The following is an 18345-nucleotide window of genomic DNA, read 5'->3' on the forward strand; positions in this document are numbered from 1 at the left end:
GGTTTGTCCATGATACTTCCCTTATCAGTATGTTCAGGTCTCTGTCTTGTAATGAGCACAGTAATTAGTGGATGACATTGATGGATCACCTTGGTAATGCAGACACTAACACAGACATCAGTTATACTACACGATAGCTAGAGCCCCATTGATAGCGTATCACTGACACTTCCACCATGAAGCTTTCCCAGGAACATGGCCAATGGCACCAATGCTGGAGAAGGGACCTGAAGGCATAGGACTCTGACATACAGGTAGGCACTAGGTGAAAGATTCATTCTCACACAAGCGCTGTGGGTTCTAACCAGACTAGGATCATGTGCCCAATGTACAGCAAATGGACCGCCGCATGGTAATGCAGTGCAAGTCGTACAACCTTATTTAATAATATTTGATTACTTAACTAGATTACATAATTGTCACACTAATTGGTTTCTAGAGTAAAAAAAAATTAAAAACTATTATTGAGTCAGAGAAACATATACTAGGATATTTATAAGATGTCCTACTAAAGGAAACACATTGGATACAATAGCCAAAAATCTACCTTGTGAGCTTCAAAGTGTCGGGTATATTCATAAGTGTAAACAAAAGAAAGAAGAAAGAAAGATTACATATGCTCCTTCTGTGTTCTCCAAGGGTTCAAAATAAGAATTGAATTGTCAGAAAATGTCTTTGAAAAAATAAATAAAATTACAAAACAATCCCTTATACAACGTCCCATGATGATCATAGGTCCACCATAAATTAATATGGAAGGTTATAACTTTCTATTGATCATCTGTCTGTAATCTGAAGTATAATTGGATAATAAAAGCTACAAAATGATCAATATACAAAACAAAATCTACATCTAAATGGTTGAGTAGAAAACTTTTGAATTGTCCAAGTCAATATCTTAAAAAGGGTTCTCCGGGAATAAATAAAAAAAAAAAGAAAGAAAAAAATACTTAAAATAATACTTTATTATAAACCTATTCCCAAATAACTTTCATTAGTTCTATTATAATGAAAAATAAAATGGCCGCTGACCTATTCGTGCACAGAAAACCTGTCCTAATCACACAGCAGGACAAGTTATTTTACAACACTTAGCTAAAGAGCTGCTTAATACTCCTCTCTGATCTACTCGTCAGGGGTTATGATCCTGAATACAGTTTAAATATGATCTTCAGCTAAATTTCTGTAGGAATGGAGTTCATGAGGAGACATGAAGGACAGAGAGGAGGTGGGGATGTGGCTAATGAGCAGCAGCACTTGTATGCAGTCTCCATTACCACAGCCCCACATTACCACAGTCTGTCCTGTCCATCCTCTCTGCACTTCAGGTCTCCTAATGAGCGCCTTTCCTTCAGAGATTCAGCTGAAGATCTTATTATCTGTATTCAGGATGGTAATCCCTGACAAGTAGAGCAGAAAGGAGGATGAAGCAGCTCTTTAGCTCAGTATTGTGAGTAACTTGTCCTTCGGTGTGATTAGGAAAGGTTTTGTGTGTACTAATAGGACAGCAGCCATTTTATTTCTCCTAATGATTGCTCCCTAGACAAAATGAAACAATATAGCTAAATGAAAGATATTTGGGAATATATTTATAATAAAGTAATATTTAGGAATTTTAATTTTCTTAATTCCCAGAGAACCCCTTTAACCACCTCCGGACCGCCTAACGCAGATGTGCGGTCCGGAGGTGGCAGCGCTGCGCAGAGTCACGCATATACGCGTCATCTCGCGAGACGCGAGATGACGCGAATATGCGCCCGCACATGCGCAGTTCGCGCCGGCATCTCGTTCAGGACTATTTCGTCAGCAACCTGCCAGCCGTGATCATTGGCTGGCAGGTTGCTGATTTTTAAAAAATCCAATCAGAGAGCCGAATAACAGATCATATTTGTAAATATGATCTGTTATATGGCTGCCTGCTCCTCTGCTGGTTCTTTTTGTCGGTTGGATCCAGCAGAGGAGCAGGCTTCACAGTGAGTACACCAACACTACACACTTAGCCCCAGATCACCCCCCTGAACCCCAATTAACCCTTTGATCACCCCTTTGATCGCCCCTGTCAATCACAAGTGAAAAGAAAAAAGTGATCAGTGCAAACTGTCACTTTTTTTTTTTCACTGGTATTGACCGTTAGGTTTCAGTATAGTTTAGGCCCCTTGGTTAGGTAGTTTAGGGATCGGTTAGCGCCCAGCCCACCGCACCGCAGTCCGTTATTCACTGATTAGCGTATCGCTAATCAGCATTTGTACTTTTATAGTATCTGGAAGTGATCAAAACTGATCACGGTCAGATCTATAATTGTACTAGTGTCACTTTAGTTCTCCCTCCACCCAAAACGCAGTGTTTGCCCGATCAGGCCTGATCGCTCACCCACACGTGCGTTCGCCCACACCCGCCCCACCGCAGCGACAAAAAAAAAATTTTTTTTTGATCGCTGCACATTCAATTTACACGCACTGCGGCGATAAAAAAAATCAGTTTTGATATTTTTTATCAACCGCAGCGGCCTCCGGTACTTCGCTAGCCTCCCCTTCAGCCGCACCTGTAGTTTTCCCTTTCACCGCCCAGTCTGGAGTTCGGGTTGAGACAGCTCAGATCGGTTCGGCCCTGGGATTTTTTGAGCTGTTCTTGACTGCGGAGCTTTTAGACTTAGTTGTGGCAGAAACAAACAGGTATGCCACACAATTTATAACCGCTAACCCGGGAAGCTATTATGCCCAGCCTTTCCGGTGGAAACCAGTCCAAGTTTCCGAAATTAAAACTTTTCTGGGCCTCCTCAACATGGGCCTGACAAAAAAGCATGAATTGCGGTCATATTGGTCCACAAACCCGATTCATCACATGCCCATGTTCTCTGCTGCTATGTCCAGGACACGATTTGAGACCATCCTGCGTTTCCTGCACTTTAGTGATAACACCGCCTCCCGTCCCAGAGGCCACCCTGCTTTTGACCGGCTCCACAAAATTCGGCCCCTCATAGACCATTTCAACCTGAAATTTGCAGATATTTATACCCCAGAGCAAAACATCTGCATAGACGAGTCCCTAATACATTTTACCGGGCGCCTTGGCTTCAAACAATACATCCCAAGCAAGCGCGCCCAGTATGGGGTCAAATTGTATAAGCTCTGTGAAAGGGCCACAGGCTATACCCACAAATTTCGTGTCTATGAGGGAAAAGATCAGACCCTGGAGCCGGTCGGTTGCCCTGACTACCTGGGGAGCAGTGGGAAGACAGTTTGGGACTTGGTGTCACCCTTATTCGGCAAGGGGTACCATCTTTATGTGGACAATTTTTACACAAGTGTGGCCCTCTTTAGGCATTTGTTTCTAGAACGGATTGGCGCCTGTGGTACCGCGCGAACTAGTCGCGCGGGCTTCCCCCAACGGCTCGTTAGCACCCGTCTTGCAAGGGGGCAGAGGGCCGCACTGTGTAACGAAGAACTGCTCGCGGTGAAATGGAGAGACAAGCGTGACGTTTACATGCTCTCCTCCATTCACGCAGACACGACAATACAAATTGAGCGAGCAACCCGTGTCATTGAAAAGCCCCTCTCAGTCCACGACTATAACCTCCACATGGGAGGGGTGGACTTCAATGACCAGATGTTGTCTCCGTATTTAGTTTCCCGCAGAACCAGACGCTGGTATAAGAAGGTGTCTGTATATTTAATTCAATTGGCTCTGTACAATAGTTTTGTTCTCTACAGTAAGGCTGGGAGAACTGGATCCTTCCTCAAATTTCAGGAAGAGATCGAGAACCTCCTGTACCCAGGAGGTTCCGTGGCCCCATCCACCAGTGTAGTTAGCCGTCTACACGAGCGACATTTCCCCAATGTCGTTCCTGGTACCTCAACCCAACCGTCACCCCGAAAAAGATGTTGTGTCTGTAGCAGGAGTGGAATAAGGCGTGACACCCGCTATTTCTGTCCTGACTACCCTGCCCTATGCTTTGGAGAGTGTTTCCTGAAGTACCACTCACAGGTACACTATTAGCATAGGGGTCATCTCACCAGGACAGGCACACAGGGCTATTAGGGCCCATTCACTCACTGCTGCTGCAAACGTCTCCTTTCACATGGGACAAAGTGCATAACGCACTTCGCCACATCTTTGGGCGATTTGCGCTTTGCACATTGACCCATGGGGAAGGAGAGGTTTGTTCTATAAAAGGTAAAAAAAACAAAAACAAAAAAACACACCAGTAAGCAAACACGTTAATGTTCAGTTCAAAAAGTTAAAGTTACATGTTCTGTTGCAAGTTAGTGGAATATGAGACTTTGTAAGGAAAAAAGAGAAAAAAAAGAAAATCATCATTTTCCGCTAACTTGTGACAAAAAAAAAAAAAATTCTAGGAACTCGCAGTGCCCCTCACGGAATACCTTGGGGTGTCTTCTTTCCAAAATGGGGTCACTTGTGGCGTAGTTATACTGCCCTGGCAATTTAGGGGCCCAAATGTGTGAGAAGTACCTTGCAATCAAAATGTGTAAAAAATGGCCTGCAAAATCCGAAAGGTGCACTTTGGAATATGTGCCCCTTTGCCCACCTTGGCTGCAATAAAGTGTCACACATGTGGTATCGGCGTACTCAGGAGAAGTTGGGGAATGTGTTTTGGGGTGTCATTTTACATATACCCATGCTGGGTGAGAAAAATATCTTGGTCAAATGCCAACTGTGTATAAATAAATGGGAAAAGTTGTCTTTTGCCAAGATATTTCTCTCACCCAGCATAGGTATATGTAAAATGACACCCCAAAACACATTCCCCAACTTCTCCTGAGTACGGCGATACCAGATGTGTGACACTTTTTTGCTGCCAAGGTGGGCAAAGGGGCACATATTCCAAAGTGCACCTTTCGGATTTCACCGGTCATTTTTTACACATTTTGATTGCAAAGTTCTTCTCACACATTTGGACCCCTAAATTGCCAGGGCAGTATAACTACCCCACAAGTGACCCCATTTTGGAAAGAAGACACCCCAAGGTATTCTGTGAGGGGCATGGTGAGTTCCTAGAATTTTATATTTTTTGTCGCAAGTTAGTGGAATATGAGACTTTGTAAGAAAAAAAATAAAAAATAAAATCATCATCATTTTCCGCTAACTTGTGACAAAAAATAAAAAGTTCTATGAACTCACTATGCCCATCAGCGAATACCTTAGGGTGTCTACTTTCCGAAATGGGGTCATTTGTGGGGTTTTTCTACTGTTTGGGCATTGTAGAACCTCAGGAAACATGACAGGTGCTCAGAAAATCAGAGCTGTTTCAAAAAGCGGAAATTCACATTTTTGTACCATAGCTTGTAAACGCTATAACTTTTACCCAAACCATTTTTTTTTGCCCAAACATTTTTTTTTTTATCAAAGACATGTAGAACAATAAATTTGGCGAAAAATTTATATATGGATGTCGTTGTTTTTGCAAAATTTTACAGCTGAAAGTGAAAAATGTCATTTTTTTGCAAAAAAATCGTTACATTTTGATTAATAACAAAAAAAGTAAAAATGTCAGCAGCAATAAAATACCACCAAATGAAAGCTCCATTAGTGAGAAGAAAAGGAGGTAAAATTCATTTGGGTGGTAAGTTGCATGACCGAGCGATAAACAATGAAAGTAGTGTAGTGCAGAAGTGTAAAAAGTGCTCTGGTCATGAAGGGGGTTTCAGCTAGCGGGGCTGAAGTGGTTAAAGAGACTCTGTCACTCTGATCGTTTTAATCAGCGTCAGGCTATATGCCTGGTAGGGTAGGGTTGATAGGGTGACAGAGCTGCTTTAACTTCAGCCAAATAGAAACTGAGGTGCAACTTGGAGGGGAAAAAAAAAAAAAAAAAAAAAAAAAAGAACTGTTCATATATGTAAATGTAGGGGCAGATTTACTAAGCTGGTGAAAATTTAGACAAGCAGCTGTCTAGACACGCACCAGATGTATCACAGTGGCTCAGGCTGGTTGATAAATGTGGTGCAGGGCTGCGCATTTATGTCGAACTCTATACAAACTATTGATTGGCTTACCTCGTGACAGAATTTAGGCATATCTTAAACCATGCCTACTGTCCTGTGAAGCCACAACCTCTTTTTGGGTTAGACAGATAAGTTCGCTAAACATAGATCAGAAAAATTGAACCATATTTTGGAACAATTTACACCAAAATCTTAAAAGCACTCACATTAGTAAACGTGTGCCGTAGTGTCTATATTAAAACCAGTTCTGAAAAGGATAGAAGGCAAAACACACTCAAAAGTCTGAGTATGGTACAGCGACAAGTTTATCACATACCCCTTTTGGAAGACAAAAAGTTGGTCCATTTTACATGCACTTTACAGTACTAGAATCCTCAAGGGACAGACCCGGATGCAACTGTAATCAATACACTTTATATACTTTCATCCCTGAAGATGCAAACCGATATGACTACACAGGTATAACTCATAGGGTAAGTCTATATGGGACTTAGGCCTCATGCACACGGCCGTTCAGTGCATTGGGGACCACAATTTGCGGTCCCCAATGCACAGGCAACATCCGTACGGTGGCCTGGACGGATCCATGATCCGTCCGCACCACAAAAAAAATTGAACATTTTATATTTTTTTGCGGTGCGGAGCCATGGACAGAAACACCACAGAAGAACTCTGCAGTGCTTCCGTGCCTCAGTTCCGCACCGCAGCTCTGGATGCCGATAACATCTTTAGGGAGGGAAAGGCATAGAGAAGGCCCTGCCCCCAAGATTAAGTCAATGCATCCACTGCTTTCGGATGTTCTCCCGGAGATGGGGACTAGAAGACTTCTACCTGTTTGACCTGGTGGCAAAGAAATCTATCTCCGGAATCCCCCATAATTCTGTGACCTGGTTAAAAACCCTCTGATCTACGGACTACTCTACCTGGCTTAGATGATGATGACTGAGAAAGTCCGCTTTCACATTGTCTGAGCCCTTTAGATGCACCGCAGAAAGAAGATAGAAAAGCTTCTGCCAGATTGAATATCTGATTGGTGAGAGAAATGGCCCTGAGCCCTTGTACCTCCCTGCTGATTGATATAGGCTACAGCTGTCGTGTTGTCCGAGTAGATCTTTACATTTATGCCCCTGATAATGGGAAGGCTCTGTTTCAGGGCTAGCCTGATCGCATTTAACTCCCTGAAATTGTGAGACTGGGATAGAACTCTGCTGTCCCAGCTCCCCTGCAACAGAAGGGACTCCACATAGGCTCCCCAACCGGATGGACTCGCATCTGTAGTCAAAGGAAGAAACGCTTCTCTGATCCACAGAACCCCTTTTTGAAGATTTGGTAAATACATCAGAGTCCGAGGAGATAGAGAGATCCGAGTCTAGAGAGTATACATCTGTCCCATTCCTGTAGAATCTGAAGTTATAGAGTTTTTAAATGATATTGGGCCCATTCTACTCCGGGTACCGCAGCCGTCATGAGACCTAAAACAGACATGGCTTCTCTTAGGGTGACAGATGGGCGCGAGTGAATCTGTTGGACTCTGGACTTGATTAGCAAGACCTTCAGAAGGGGCAATAGACATTTTTGGGCTCTGGAGTCTAGAATCATTCCTAGGAAGCTGCAGCTCTGGCTTGGACGTAAACTGGACTTTTCTAGATTTATCTCCCAACCTAGTTTTTTTTAGAACCTCCTTCAACCAGGAAATCTGCCTTTGAAGAGCATGATACAATTGAGTCAGGAGAAGAAAGTCATCCAGGTAAGGTATAATGACTCTCTCTTTCTTTCTCACGTGGGCCATCATCTCTGAAATGATGTTCGTGAACACCCTCGGAGCCTGTGAAAGCCCAAAGGGTAGGGCCTGAAACTGAAGGTGAAGGCCCTGATTGGACTGCTAGCCTCAAAAACTTTTGATGACTGGGATGGATAAGTGCTTACAGTGGTTGCGTAGGGCTATGGTATGAGAGATGGCTTGAGGTGGCAGAATGGACCTTGCTGTGGCCATCGTGATTGTCTGGCATAAAAGGGTTGTGGGTTCTTCTTGCATTGAAGGATGTGCCCCTCACCATTGATATGGATGGTACCTTCTATGAAGGAGAGTGCGGTTCCCCTTTTTAGGGAGTTGTCGCACCTCTTTCTAAAGGGAGTGTGATATATGGTTTTGGGACGTCCCCTTTAAAAATGAGAAGAGGGTGTACCCCCCATACACTGGGTTTGAATGACGGAGCCCTGACCACTGGTTATATTATATGACCTGGAGTAGTATGAGTAAGACTAACATAAGGATTTACCTTGTAATGCCAATAGGTGTGGATCAACAGCAAAGGTACCGCTTTGGAAATAGCGAAGCTATAAATATAAAAATTATTTTGTAATAGATCTGCCACTGAAATCCGGTCTGGTTGTAAGCCCAGTACTATTGTAGAAATGGGTTTGGAGTAGTATGAATAAGAATGGTTCAACGGTATTGCTGCATTGTCAGCGTAAGGCAGAGCATGCGCAGAAACGGTGTGGGCAATTCCCGGAATACTAGTTGCTTTGGAATGACCGACTGCGCAGGCGCAGTGTTTCTATAGAGACGCAGTGTTATGTATGCACACACGCCCGGAGTACCTGCGCACTGGATCTGAAGAAAGCGTGCTCGCTGCAGGACCGCAGAGGAGATCAGAACCACAGGATGAGAGTTATGCCTACCAGGTTTCCATATTAATGTAAGCACGCACATATGGTGATTATGTATGATATTCACATATATAAGAATTGATAAATATGAGAATTTACCATGAGCTGTGATGATAATATTTACTGATGTTGGGGGAGGGGCTCAACTGCATCATGTGATTAGTATACGAGGGTATAAATGTTGCACCTCATTCACTATGTACACTGCTTGAAAAAGACCACACCGGTCGAAACGTCGTTGTGATTTGGTGATTAAACGTTGGAATGATGAAGACATGAGAGTGCAGTAGTATATCTTTATTTGTATTTGCTGAGACGGGGGTGCTACAGACTGGCACCCGATATTACAGGCACCACCACTATATTTCCCTTTCTTGTTGTTTGGGATGGATAAGGACATAGTAATAAACATCCCTCAGGTCTACTGTGGCCAAAAAACAGTCCGGAAACAGATAGCTCAGTGCTGACCTGATTGACTCCATACGAAACCTCTCGTAGACCAGATACTGATTTAGGCATTTTAAGTTTGTTATGGTCCAGAATGAACAATTTGGTTTTTTGACAAGGAACAGGGGAGAGTAAAACCCTTTTGTCACTTCCCGTGCTGGGACCTTTATCAATACTCTTTTCTCTATTAGGGAAAAGACCTCTGTAATGATAGCCGACTGTTTTGTGGGATCTGACCGGTAATTTGTGACCACAAACCTCCCCTCTGGAGTGCTCTGAAAGTTTAATTTTAGACCTTCCCTTATTACAGAGTTTATCCAGGTGCTTTCTGAGATCTCCTGCCACTGATGTGCAAAAAGAAACAGACTACTTCCGACAGGGGGCCTGGCATCATTGGCACAGTTTTTTTGAGGCATCTGACCTGGAAAAAAGAAACCCCTTATTTTTCTTAGTGGCACCAGAAAATTGCTTTGCTCTCTCCTTCCCGAAAAAAATCTTTCTTTATTAAATCTAGGACAGAAAGACCTGCTAAGGGGTTGACTAGCAGAGGGAAAGCCTTTTTTCCTGTCAGAAGCTTTTTCTAGTAGGTGTTCAATGACGGGGTCAAACAAAAATTCACTTCGACACGGGATAGCGCAAAGCTTTGCTTTAGAGGAAGCGTCCCCGTTCCAGCCCTTTAACCAAATAGCCCTACGGGCAGAATTGGTTAAGGCCAAAGCCCTAGCGGAGAATCTTAAGTAATCCGCAGACGCATCAGCCAAGAAATCTAGGGTATTATTTATAATGGAAAAGGAGGTGAGCAACTGCTTCCTAGGCGTACCCCCCTTTTATGTGGGACTCTAACTCCCCCATCCATACCTTTAAGGACAGCTTTGGGGCCCTATCCCGGAGCGAAGATTTCTTCATCAAACGGATATTTCAGCTTAACAGAGGTAAGAACGAAAAACTTCCTAAATGGTCTTTTTCCTGGCGATTACTGCCTAAATGTTTTTATGTACATCAAAAACCTTCCCCTTTCTAGGACCTAGGCCCTCTAACAGAGTCTTGCACTGATTGCTGAGGTCTTTTATCATCCAACCCCATAGTAGCTAACTGCCTTTACTAGGGAGTTAGTGTTCTCAGTATGAAACTGCGGTTTTCCTGCGGCTTCATCCTCAGAAGAATCGTCAGAAGACAAACAAACACTCTCCTTCTTCCTCCAAACCCGAAAGTAAATCATTGTCACTAGAAGGGGAATCTTCAAATGCGGCGGCAGAAGTAGTACTGGGGCGGCATTTAATCAAACCGCTAACCGACTCTTTGACCTCATCCCTGATCATCTGCTTAATACTGCTCATCAAGGATGGAGCTTCCTCCTCCATTAACTTGCTGACACATCCTTGAGAAAAGGGTCTAGCCCATGCAGAGGGAAGCTACTTTTTACAGACCACACACCCCCTTTCTTTAGCTCTGGATGTCTTCCTGGAAGACTCCTTAGACACCTAGGCATAAAAAAACATGACCCCATGAGCAATACTAAAATATAAAATCTGCTGGGGAATGAGCCATCTTACCCCACCCTGGCACCAATGTATCATTGGTGGTCTCAGTGCGTTGAACCTGCTTTAGCAGCACAATCAGCCGGAATGGGAAACTGCCAGCTCTTCAGTCGGCATGGCAGTTAGCTGGCCGGGCATTCTCTCGTCGGCGTGCGCTGCCAGCTCCCTCCCCTTCCGGTCCGCAGCGTCGGCTACCTCCCACCGCGGAACCCAGAAATAGACTGTAGACACACACGGGCCGGCGGCCGAACATGCGAACATGGCCGCAGAGGCTCGCAGGAGACTCCGAGGACAGGAAACAGAACTGGAGGTAGCGGGGAGGATCCCTCTTTTAAAAAGGCGTTCTGGTTCCTGTTTCCTGTCCAGAGGAGGAAGCGTTCTCTCCAGGGATGCTGTCAAAGGCGAAAGAGAAAATAGGCATAGCGAATGCATTGATGGGATAAAACAATAATAATGCATACTGTGATGTAACAGTATAGAAATGATACACACAGTGATGTCACAGAATAGGGTGATGTCAGCATTGACACTAGCTATGTTCTAGCGCATATCATGCACAGGTTTATAATACCAGAATAATGCACAGTGATATGACCATACAGATATAACATACAGTGAGATTTCTTTATTCTCTGTGATAGATTAGTCATTGAGCGCTCATAGGTTCAAGGTGCAACTGCAACCCCTATAGTAAAGCGCATAGTTAATATGATCTGACTATTTAAGACGGGAGCTGTAATATTCCCATTGAAAGTATCAGAAATCCAATATCCATATAAAACATGCTCAAAGTATTGAGAAATTAATGGAGCAACCATCCCGGTCATAATCAACCAGTATGTCTCTTGGCTTCCGAATATAAGAATACCTGTATTGATTAAATGTGTATTGTAACTAGAGATTAGCTTATTTCATATTTTGAAATTCGTTCACACTTCGTTTGCGTTATGGATTGCGTTATGGATTCTATTACCACGGACCATAACACAATTCTATGACGGAATGCATAACAGAAGGCCTTTAGAGGCATTCCGTCACAATAGAAGTCTATGGGATGCAAAATGGATCTGTTCCGTTTCCGTGTTTTGCAGGCCATAGACTTCTATTATGACGGAGTGAATAACGGAATGCTTCTAAAAGGCATTCAGTTATGCATTCAGTCATAGAATTGCATTATGGTCCGTGGCAACGGAATCCATAACGCAATTCATCTTTTACCACCAAACAAAGAGTGAACAAGTTTCATAAGCGGAAATTCACTCATCTCTAATTGTAACTTGAAGCCCGTTACATAAAAGGTCAGGTCAATGAAGACTACAAGATCATTTACGAGAAATTCTCTCACCGCTGCGCAAATCCCACTAGTATATATAGCAATAATGAAGACACTAGATGCTGCATTTCTACAATTTTCTGACATCTGTGAAACACATAGAGACTTTGATAAGCAAACTCATATCATTTGTACTACACTTTACAATTTTTATCCTGACAGCTATAAAACTGATAGTGTTGTGAACATGAAAATAGTGCACGTCCTTGTCAAAGTTGTATTCCTTTTTTCTCTTTATTCGCAGCCCAACAGGATATAGCATTTTTGAGGTTTAATAAAGAAAAGAGTGATTTTATAGTCAGCAGGGATACTGGCTTCATTTATTTATCAATGTGAGTGGGTCGTGTGCTGGGCATTGGCTACCATTCAGTGAAAAGACTTGTGTTAAATATAAGGACATGAAAAATGTCTTAACCACATGGATCTGACAATGCCGCCTAATCTAATGTTTATTCCTTGTATCAAAGAGCAAGCAGCGTTCCTGGAAATACAAAGCAATACTTTCACTGAGCTCAGCATAAGACAGAACTAATCAGGGCACTCAGTGGTCCCCACAAACTAAAGAATGGGAAACACGGAATATTTAAATTAAAATCAATATTTTTTTCACCAATTCACCATACCTATAACTAACAATGGGAGACAATGTAAATAATATTAATTACATATATACTGTACAGACAGAACTACTTTAAAGGGCATCGGTCAGCAGATTTATACCTATGGAACTGATTGACAGAACCAGGCAGTGAAAAAGTCATCATCAAGCCTGACCCGGTCAATTAAATTGAGAGTGTGTGGAAGTATCAGAGAGAGCAGAGCCTCTAGGTATAACAATAACTCCACTCCACTATAGGATCATTTTTCTAAGCAATGCAGGTACATATGAACATGGGACAAACACAGATGCCTTCAGCTGCCAAGCGCACATGCAACAAGACAGAGTTTCATACAAATCTGCTGACTGACGCTGTTTGTTACAGAGATGTTTATTCTGTGAAGTTTGGCACTAGCTGGACTGGGATGCACAGTCTTCGGAATCTCCCGTTGTTTACCCTTGACCATTGCAAGACGGTAAGGACTTTCCCGATTGTATTCCCTGAATGCAGTTCTCAGAATAGTCAACGATTAGTGCTAGTAATGCTGATGAAGCAGTAGTGTAGTCAGGAATGGAGCCAAGAGTCTTCAACAGCGTAGTCAAGTTGGGACAGGTCAGAGGACTAGATGGAGGCATAGTAAGAAACTGAGCCAAGGTTCAGGCCAAGGTGTAGAACAACAGGTACTAGGCAAATAACATCAAGGACACAAACCAATAGCGAGGAGCAAGGCCGAGGCAAAAGTCAGGGGTCAAAATCAACAGTACAAGAGCTGGGCAAGGGTATGAACCTCAATCTGCAGGCAAGGCATGGCAGGCCGATTCTCCTTTAAATTGGCCATTGGGCCTGACAAACACTGGGTGCTGGCAACCTATTGCTGCCACCCTTGATAAAGAGGAGAGCAGCAGCTGAAGACTGAATCAGAGGCTGTCAGCTGGAGAACAGCCCACTCACTGGGGCTTGACACTGAAGCTGAAGAAGGCGAGTAACACTGACTGATGTCACGTCCCCGTCCGGATCTTATTCATAAAAATGTTTTGAGTAGAATCCGGTTGATTGTCAGTTTAAAATAGGACCCCCTTCTAGCCACAGCAGAGTTCCACCTTAGCCAGGGAACAGGGCGTCCATATCCGGCCGTTCCTGTAGCCCTTTGTAGACCACAGACTCTAATCACCCCCTGCTGAGATCACCTCACACCTCGGACAGCTTCAAGGGACAAAACCAGACCATGTGTCTCCTGGCCGCTTTGAAGCCACGAAAGTTAAACACATGCTAGTTTCCCCCTCTCTGCAGCCTGGTCAATTTACACATCAGAAGCAGAGAGAGCTGGGATGGGGGAGCGCATAAGGAGAGACATGTGAACCGTGCTCTGAGAACCCCAAAAAGCATATTTGGGCTATATGGAATTATGACAAAAATGTAGGTACACTCAAAATGCACCTCTCACCCAGAGGAACCGGGAGAGTCCAAACTTGGCAGCTCTGGGGTCTTCTCAGACTGGGAAACTGGTTACTAGTCACCTAGTCATATTTATTACGCCGGCAAAGTTATGGGCCATTGTTTGTAAAATTAGGGAAAACTGGCCTGGCCAGCAGCAGGGAGGGGCGAGCAAGCCCTCCCAAATCCTTCTTTAGGAACACCCACCGTGCAGCCCTTGGCCAGCGATTGGCTGGGCCAACCCCCCTTACCCTCCCACAAAATGGGGCATAAAAGTCTGTGCGCAATAAGAGAGGAGAGCTTTTTGCCCTGTGGTCACATCGCCAATAGGCTGTCCGTTGGAACTTAAGTTTTGTGCCTGGATTTTGCATAGGCAAAGTCCAAGATAGTAATTTCTATTTTTTTCCGTTTATTTTCCACATGCTTCCCAGCTTGCTATTGTGATCCTTTTCTGTAAATCTCTGTATGCATTGTTTGTTTCACTTCTGTGTTACTTAAAGTAAATTATATCTTTATATCTTTTAAATTGTCTCTCTCTTATCGCTCTAAGCCACACTGCAACGAAGCACCCGTACGCCTTGAAGAGACCTACCTGTCTTATAGTAGACTGATACTAGAGACATAACTGTTTTATGACTCGATTGGTATTAGCTTGTAGCGGGGGACCGGGGCTGATCTGTGAGTGGTCTGAACCCCTATCCCTACAATTACAAAGTCGATGACTCACGAACGTAGTGGCAGCAAAAAATAAGGGGTGTCCAGGATGACTGTTTGGGTAATTCTGTATCTCCCCTCTGTCACGGTCCACACTCGGTTGGGCTTTTCTCCCTGCTGGGGCGTCCTGGCGGTCATAAATCTGATTTAAACTGGGGTGGTCGTGACTAGCACGGTCACAATGTCACTTTTAGATGCAAAATGGTCACAGGGGTTCCCCCGTCTCAGCAAATGATTGGTTTCTGACATTTTGAGATGTGATCAGGATGTAGAGACCAGTAAGCATCAGGACAGGAATCAGTGAAGCAATATCAGATTCTTGTATTTTTTTACCAACTTTGTGCAATTTGAAAAAATATTTTGCCCTGCTGGACAACTGCTTTAAAGGGATAAAATGCTGGCTGCCTGCAGACACCACTAGAGGGAGCTCAGCAGCTTACTGCATACTGTTATACACTGAGATCAGTAACTGAATGCAACAAGCTCATAAGCTCCTGCTGGAAGTTAATTTTAAATCAAAATAGGAAAGAATGTATTCAAGTGAGAAAATGAACATTAAAAAATATCAATTATATTGACTGTTACGTAAACTTATGATGTAGTGCCATATCCTATTCCATAGAAAGTAGTATAAACTGCAATTTTGTATGCCAACATAACCTAACTAGAAAACTGCCAGCAATTCAATCAAAACTTCTGGAAGGAATACAAAACTAATTGTACGAGATAAAGTCAAAACAATAGATGCTATTATTACAAAGGGGATGCAAGCAGTTACTATAACAGACATGTCAGGAGAGGCCACAGGTCCTGTTTAAGTCTACACTGTAAACAGGACATGTACCTTAGACAGGTGAAGAAGATCTCAGAATTCACATTAGGAAGTGTGAGCTCTGTAGTTATGTTACTGCAATGTAGATGCTTTGTATGATCCAGGGGGTCCTTAAATAGGACTTGTCGCCAGTCCTGACACATCTACTTTAGTAGATACCTGAATTCCTGATAAATAACACTTCTGGAGCACCTTACCTTAGAGCTCTGATTTGGGGTGCCCCTCTGTTATTCCTTTTAGAAACGTAAAGAATAAAATTGACAACCGATTACTATTCCACTTGTCAAAGGAATGTGTCTGGCACAGTCAGAACCAATTAGCCGCGACTACAAATCGGCAACAACCAATTGTAAAAGCCACCTACTTTGACCAGTGGACAGCATAGACAGGAAGTGGCCCCAGTTGTTTGTCATTGGGATGGGGAGAGGTGGGGTTCATATTTTCTTGTTAACACACAGTTGTCAATTTAATCATACATTTCCCGGAGGAATAACAGGAACAGAAAGCATAGCTCTAACAAAAGTTGCTGTTATGAAAATACAAGTATTTATTAAAACATCAGTAAAAGGTCAAACAGACAGACAGATACCCTTTTTGACAAGGAGATCAACTTTATGTCCAGATTCCATATTCTTTAAGGTAGCTTGCAGACCAGTCACCTGGAAAGAAAATCACATCTATATTAGGATTTTGAACAAAACATAATTGGAAAAAATCCGTTTCCAGCTTCTGAGACATCTCATAGACTAAGATGAAGGAAATATGGTATTTTCTCATCTATCAGTTGGATGTGCTTTGCCTATATATGCACTTACCATCTTCCGGAAAATAGCTTTCTAAAACGGCAAAGGGAAGGGTAAAGTATGACTTGGGAAACCGCCTTCCAGAAGGTAAATGTCAGGAAAAAGAAAAGTCTTAAAATCGCTACATTCAAGATGGATGCTGGGTTAAGCAATCATATACAAAAAGACATAAACCAATTATAAAATCATAACTTTTACTTCTAGCATTAGAAATAAAATATAACTCCATCCTTCAAAACATTGGACATAAAAGAAGTGGCAATATCCCGTCACCATTAACAGTGAGATTCATTCACGGTCCAAGGAATCATGTGTGTGGACATTTACTAACTGGTCCATCACCTGACAAGGCTTGGTCAGACTTAAAAGATTGGTGCATCAATGTACAGTATGTGCCCCCTTTTGTTTGGATGAATTGGAAGAATGACTGGACTCCATGTGGATAATTGTGGAACAGTTCATCATGAACAGATAAGGTTGTTCCAATTTTTACATGAATTGATGCATCAGTTTCTTATTCATGACCAAGGCTTGTGAGACAATTGACCAGTTACTTAGTAAAGTCCACGCATATCCATCCTCTCAGGTTTAAGGGATCGCTCTCTCTCTCAGGGGTCTGCAATGACGGACTACTCATCAAACAGGGGGTTTTCAAGCTCAATCAGTGCTTTATTTGTCACACAGCACATCATACTTCCAAGTTTGGCCTCACTCGGCACCATGAAGTTGCAGCTTCAAATCACAGTTACATCAACACAAAACAACAAACACTTGCCCGGCTAGGCACTCACTATAAAGAAGTCTCCCTAACCCACCTCTAGCTCAGTGTTCACACTGCAGTATTCGGCTTCGGTCAGACAGCCTCCTAACTGTGACCAGTGCAACCCACCAGTCCTCCTGGTGGAAATAGCGAAATACCTTGGGGATATATGGTCCAGCAGTCCTCCTGAGTCTGACCATGCGACACCTCTCCTTCAGGTTCTAATCACAACAGGACCTCAGCACACGTCTTATCAGTGGCTTTTGTGGGTGCACGTCCCCTCCGACTCCTTCCACCCAAGATGTCTATAAATAACTTGTATCAATAGTGTGGAGACAGCACACCAAAGACGGCATAAAGCTTCAATTCAACATTTATTTTACCATTGGTACAATCTCAGAGTTACATTTATTGCGACGTTTCGGGCCCCTTATCAAGCCGTGGAATTCGGACACCCGGCCTTCCCAGGTAAGGCATCACCAATGCTCCTATTCACTTAACTTTATTCTTAGCAACACGCTTGGTTGGGTCGTATACTTTTTTGACTCCATGGCAGCCTAACATTACTGCATATATACTGCACTACTATACTGGTTACATCTGGCTTGTGTGCGATTGGATTTTACGTATTATAACTTATTATGGGCACCACCAACACTCCTATCATATTTGACCTAAATATAATATATTAACTCTAAAAGGTTACTCTAGCCTGTCAATTTCTTATTTGTATTATGATACTACTCAGCTGACCTAGTACTTATATCAAAGTCATTACAACCCTCTGTAAGCATCCAGGCCAACTGATACTATCCTCTTTGGCCACTTGTTCCAATCCATTTGTTAAGCCACTCTTGAGATTGCGTCTGAAACCATTTCCTGTAACCATGTTATTTAGTACATATGGTCATGTTTTCCAATCATGTAACTTTAAATTTTCAGTTTCTTTCTCATTCAAATCATGTTTTTCCATTATATTTACCCACACGGACATACTATATTTTTCCTTATGTTATGGATGAAATACTGTATATTATGATTAATGTTCTGAATTTTTTGAATATTTGTATTGATATATATCCCTTGTTTTTGCATTTCTAGCTTGATAGCTTGATAAAGGGCACCAAACTAGGCCCGAAAGGTGGCAATAAGCAATAAATGTAACTCTGAGATTGTACCACTGGTAAAATAAATGTTGAATTGAAGCTATATGCCGTCTTTGGTGCGCTGTCTCACACTATTGATACAACCGCTC

The 18345-nt window shown here is 42.9% G+C and overlaps 1 protein-coding gene across 1 annotated transcript in view; it reads right to left on the reverse strand.

Moving 5' to 3' along the window:
• The window catches only part of SPAG16 (sperm associated antigen 16), a 1034764-nt gene that overhangs the window by 934207 nt on the left and 82212 nt on the right, over positions 1–18345 (reverse strand). Inside the window, exon 8 of the mRNA XM_044304163.1 lies at positions 16117–16186. Coding sequence (XP_044160098.1) covers positions 16117–16186 — 70 coding nt within the window. The remainder of the gene's footprint in view (positions 1–16116; positions 16187–18345) is intronic.

This window comes from Bufo gargarizans, chromosome 8, assembly GCF_014858855.1.
Source record: "Bufo gargarizans isolate SCDJY-AF-19 chromosome 8, ASM1485885v1, whole genome shotgun sequence".
NCBI classification, from domain to species: Eukaryota; Metazoa; Chordata; class Amphibia; order Anura; family Bufonidae; genus Bufo; species Bufo gargarizans.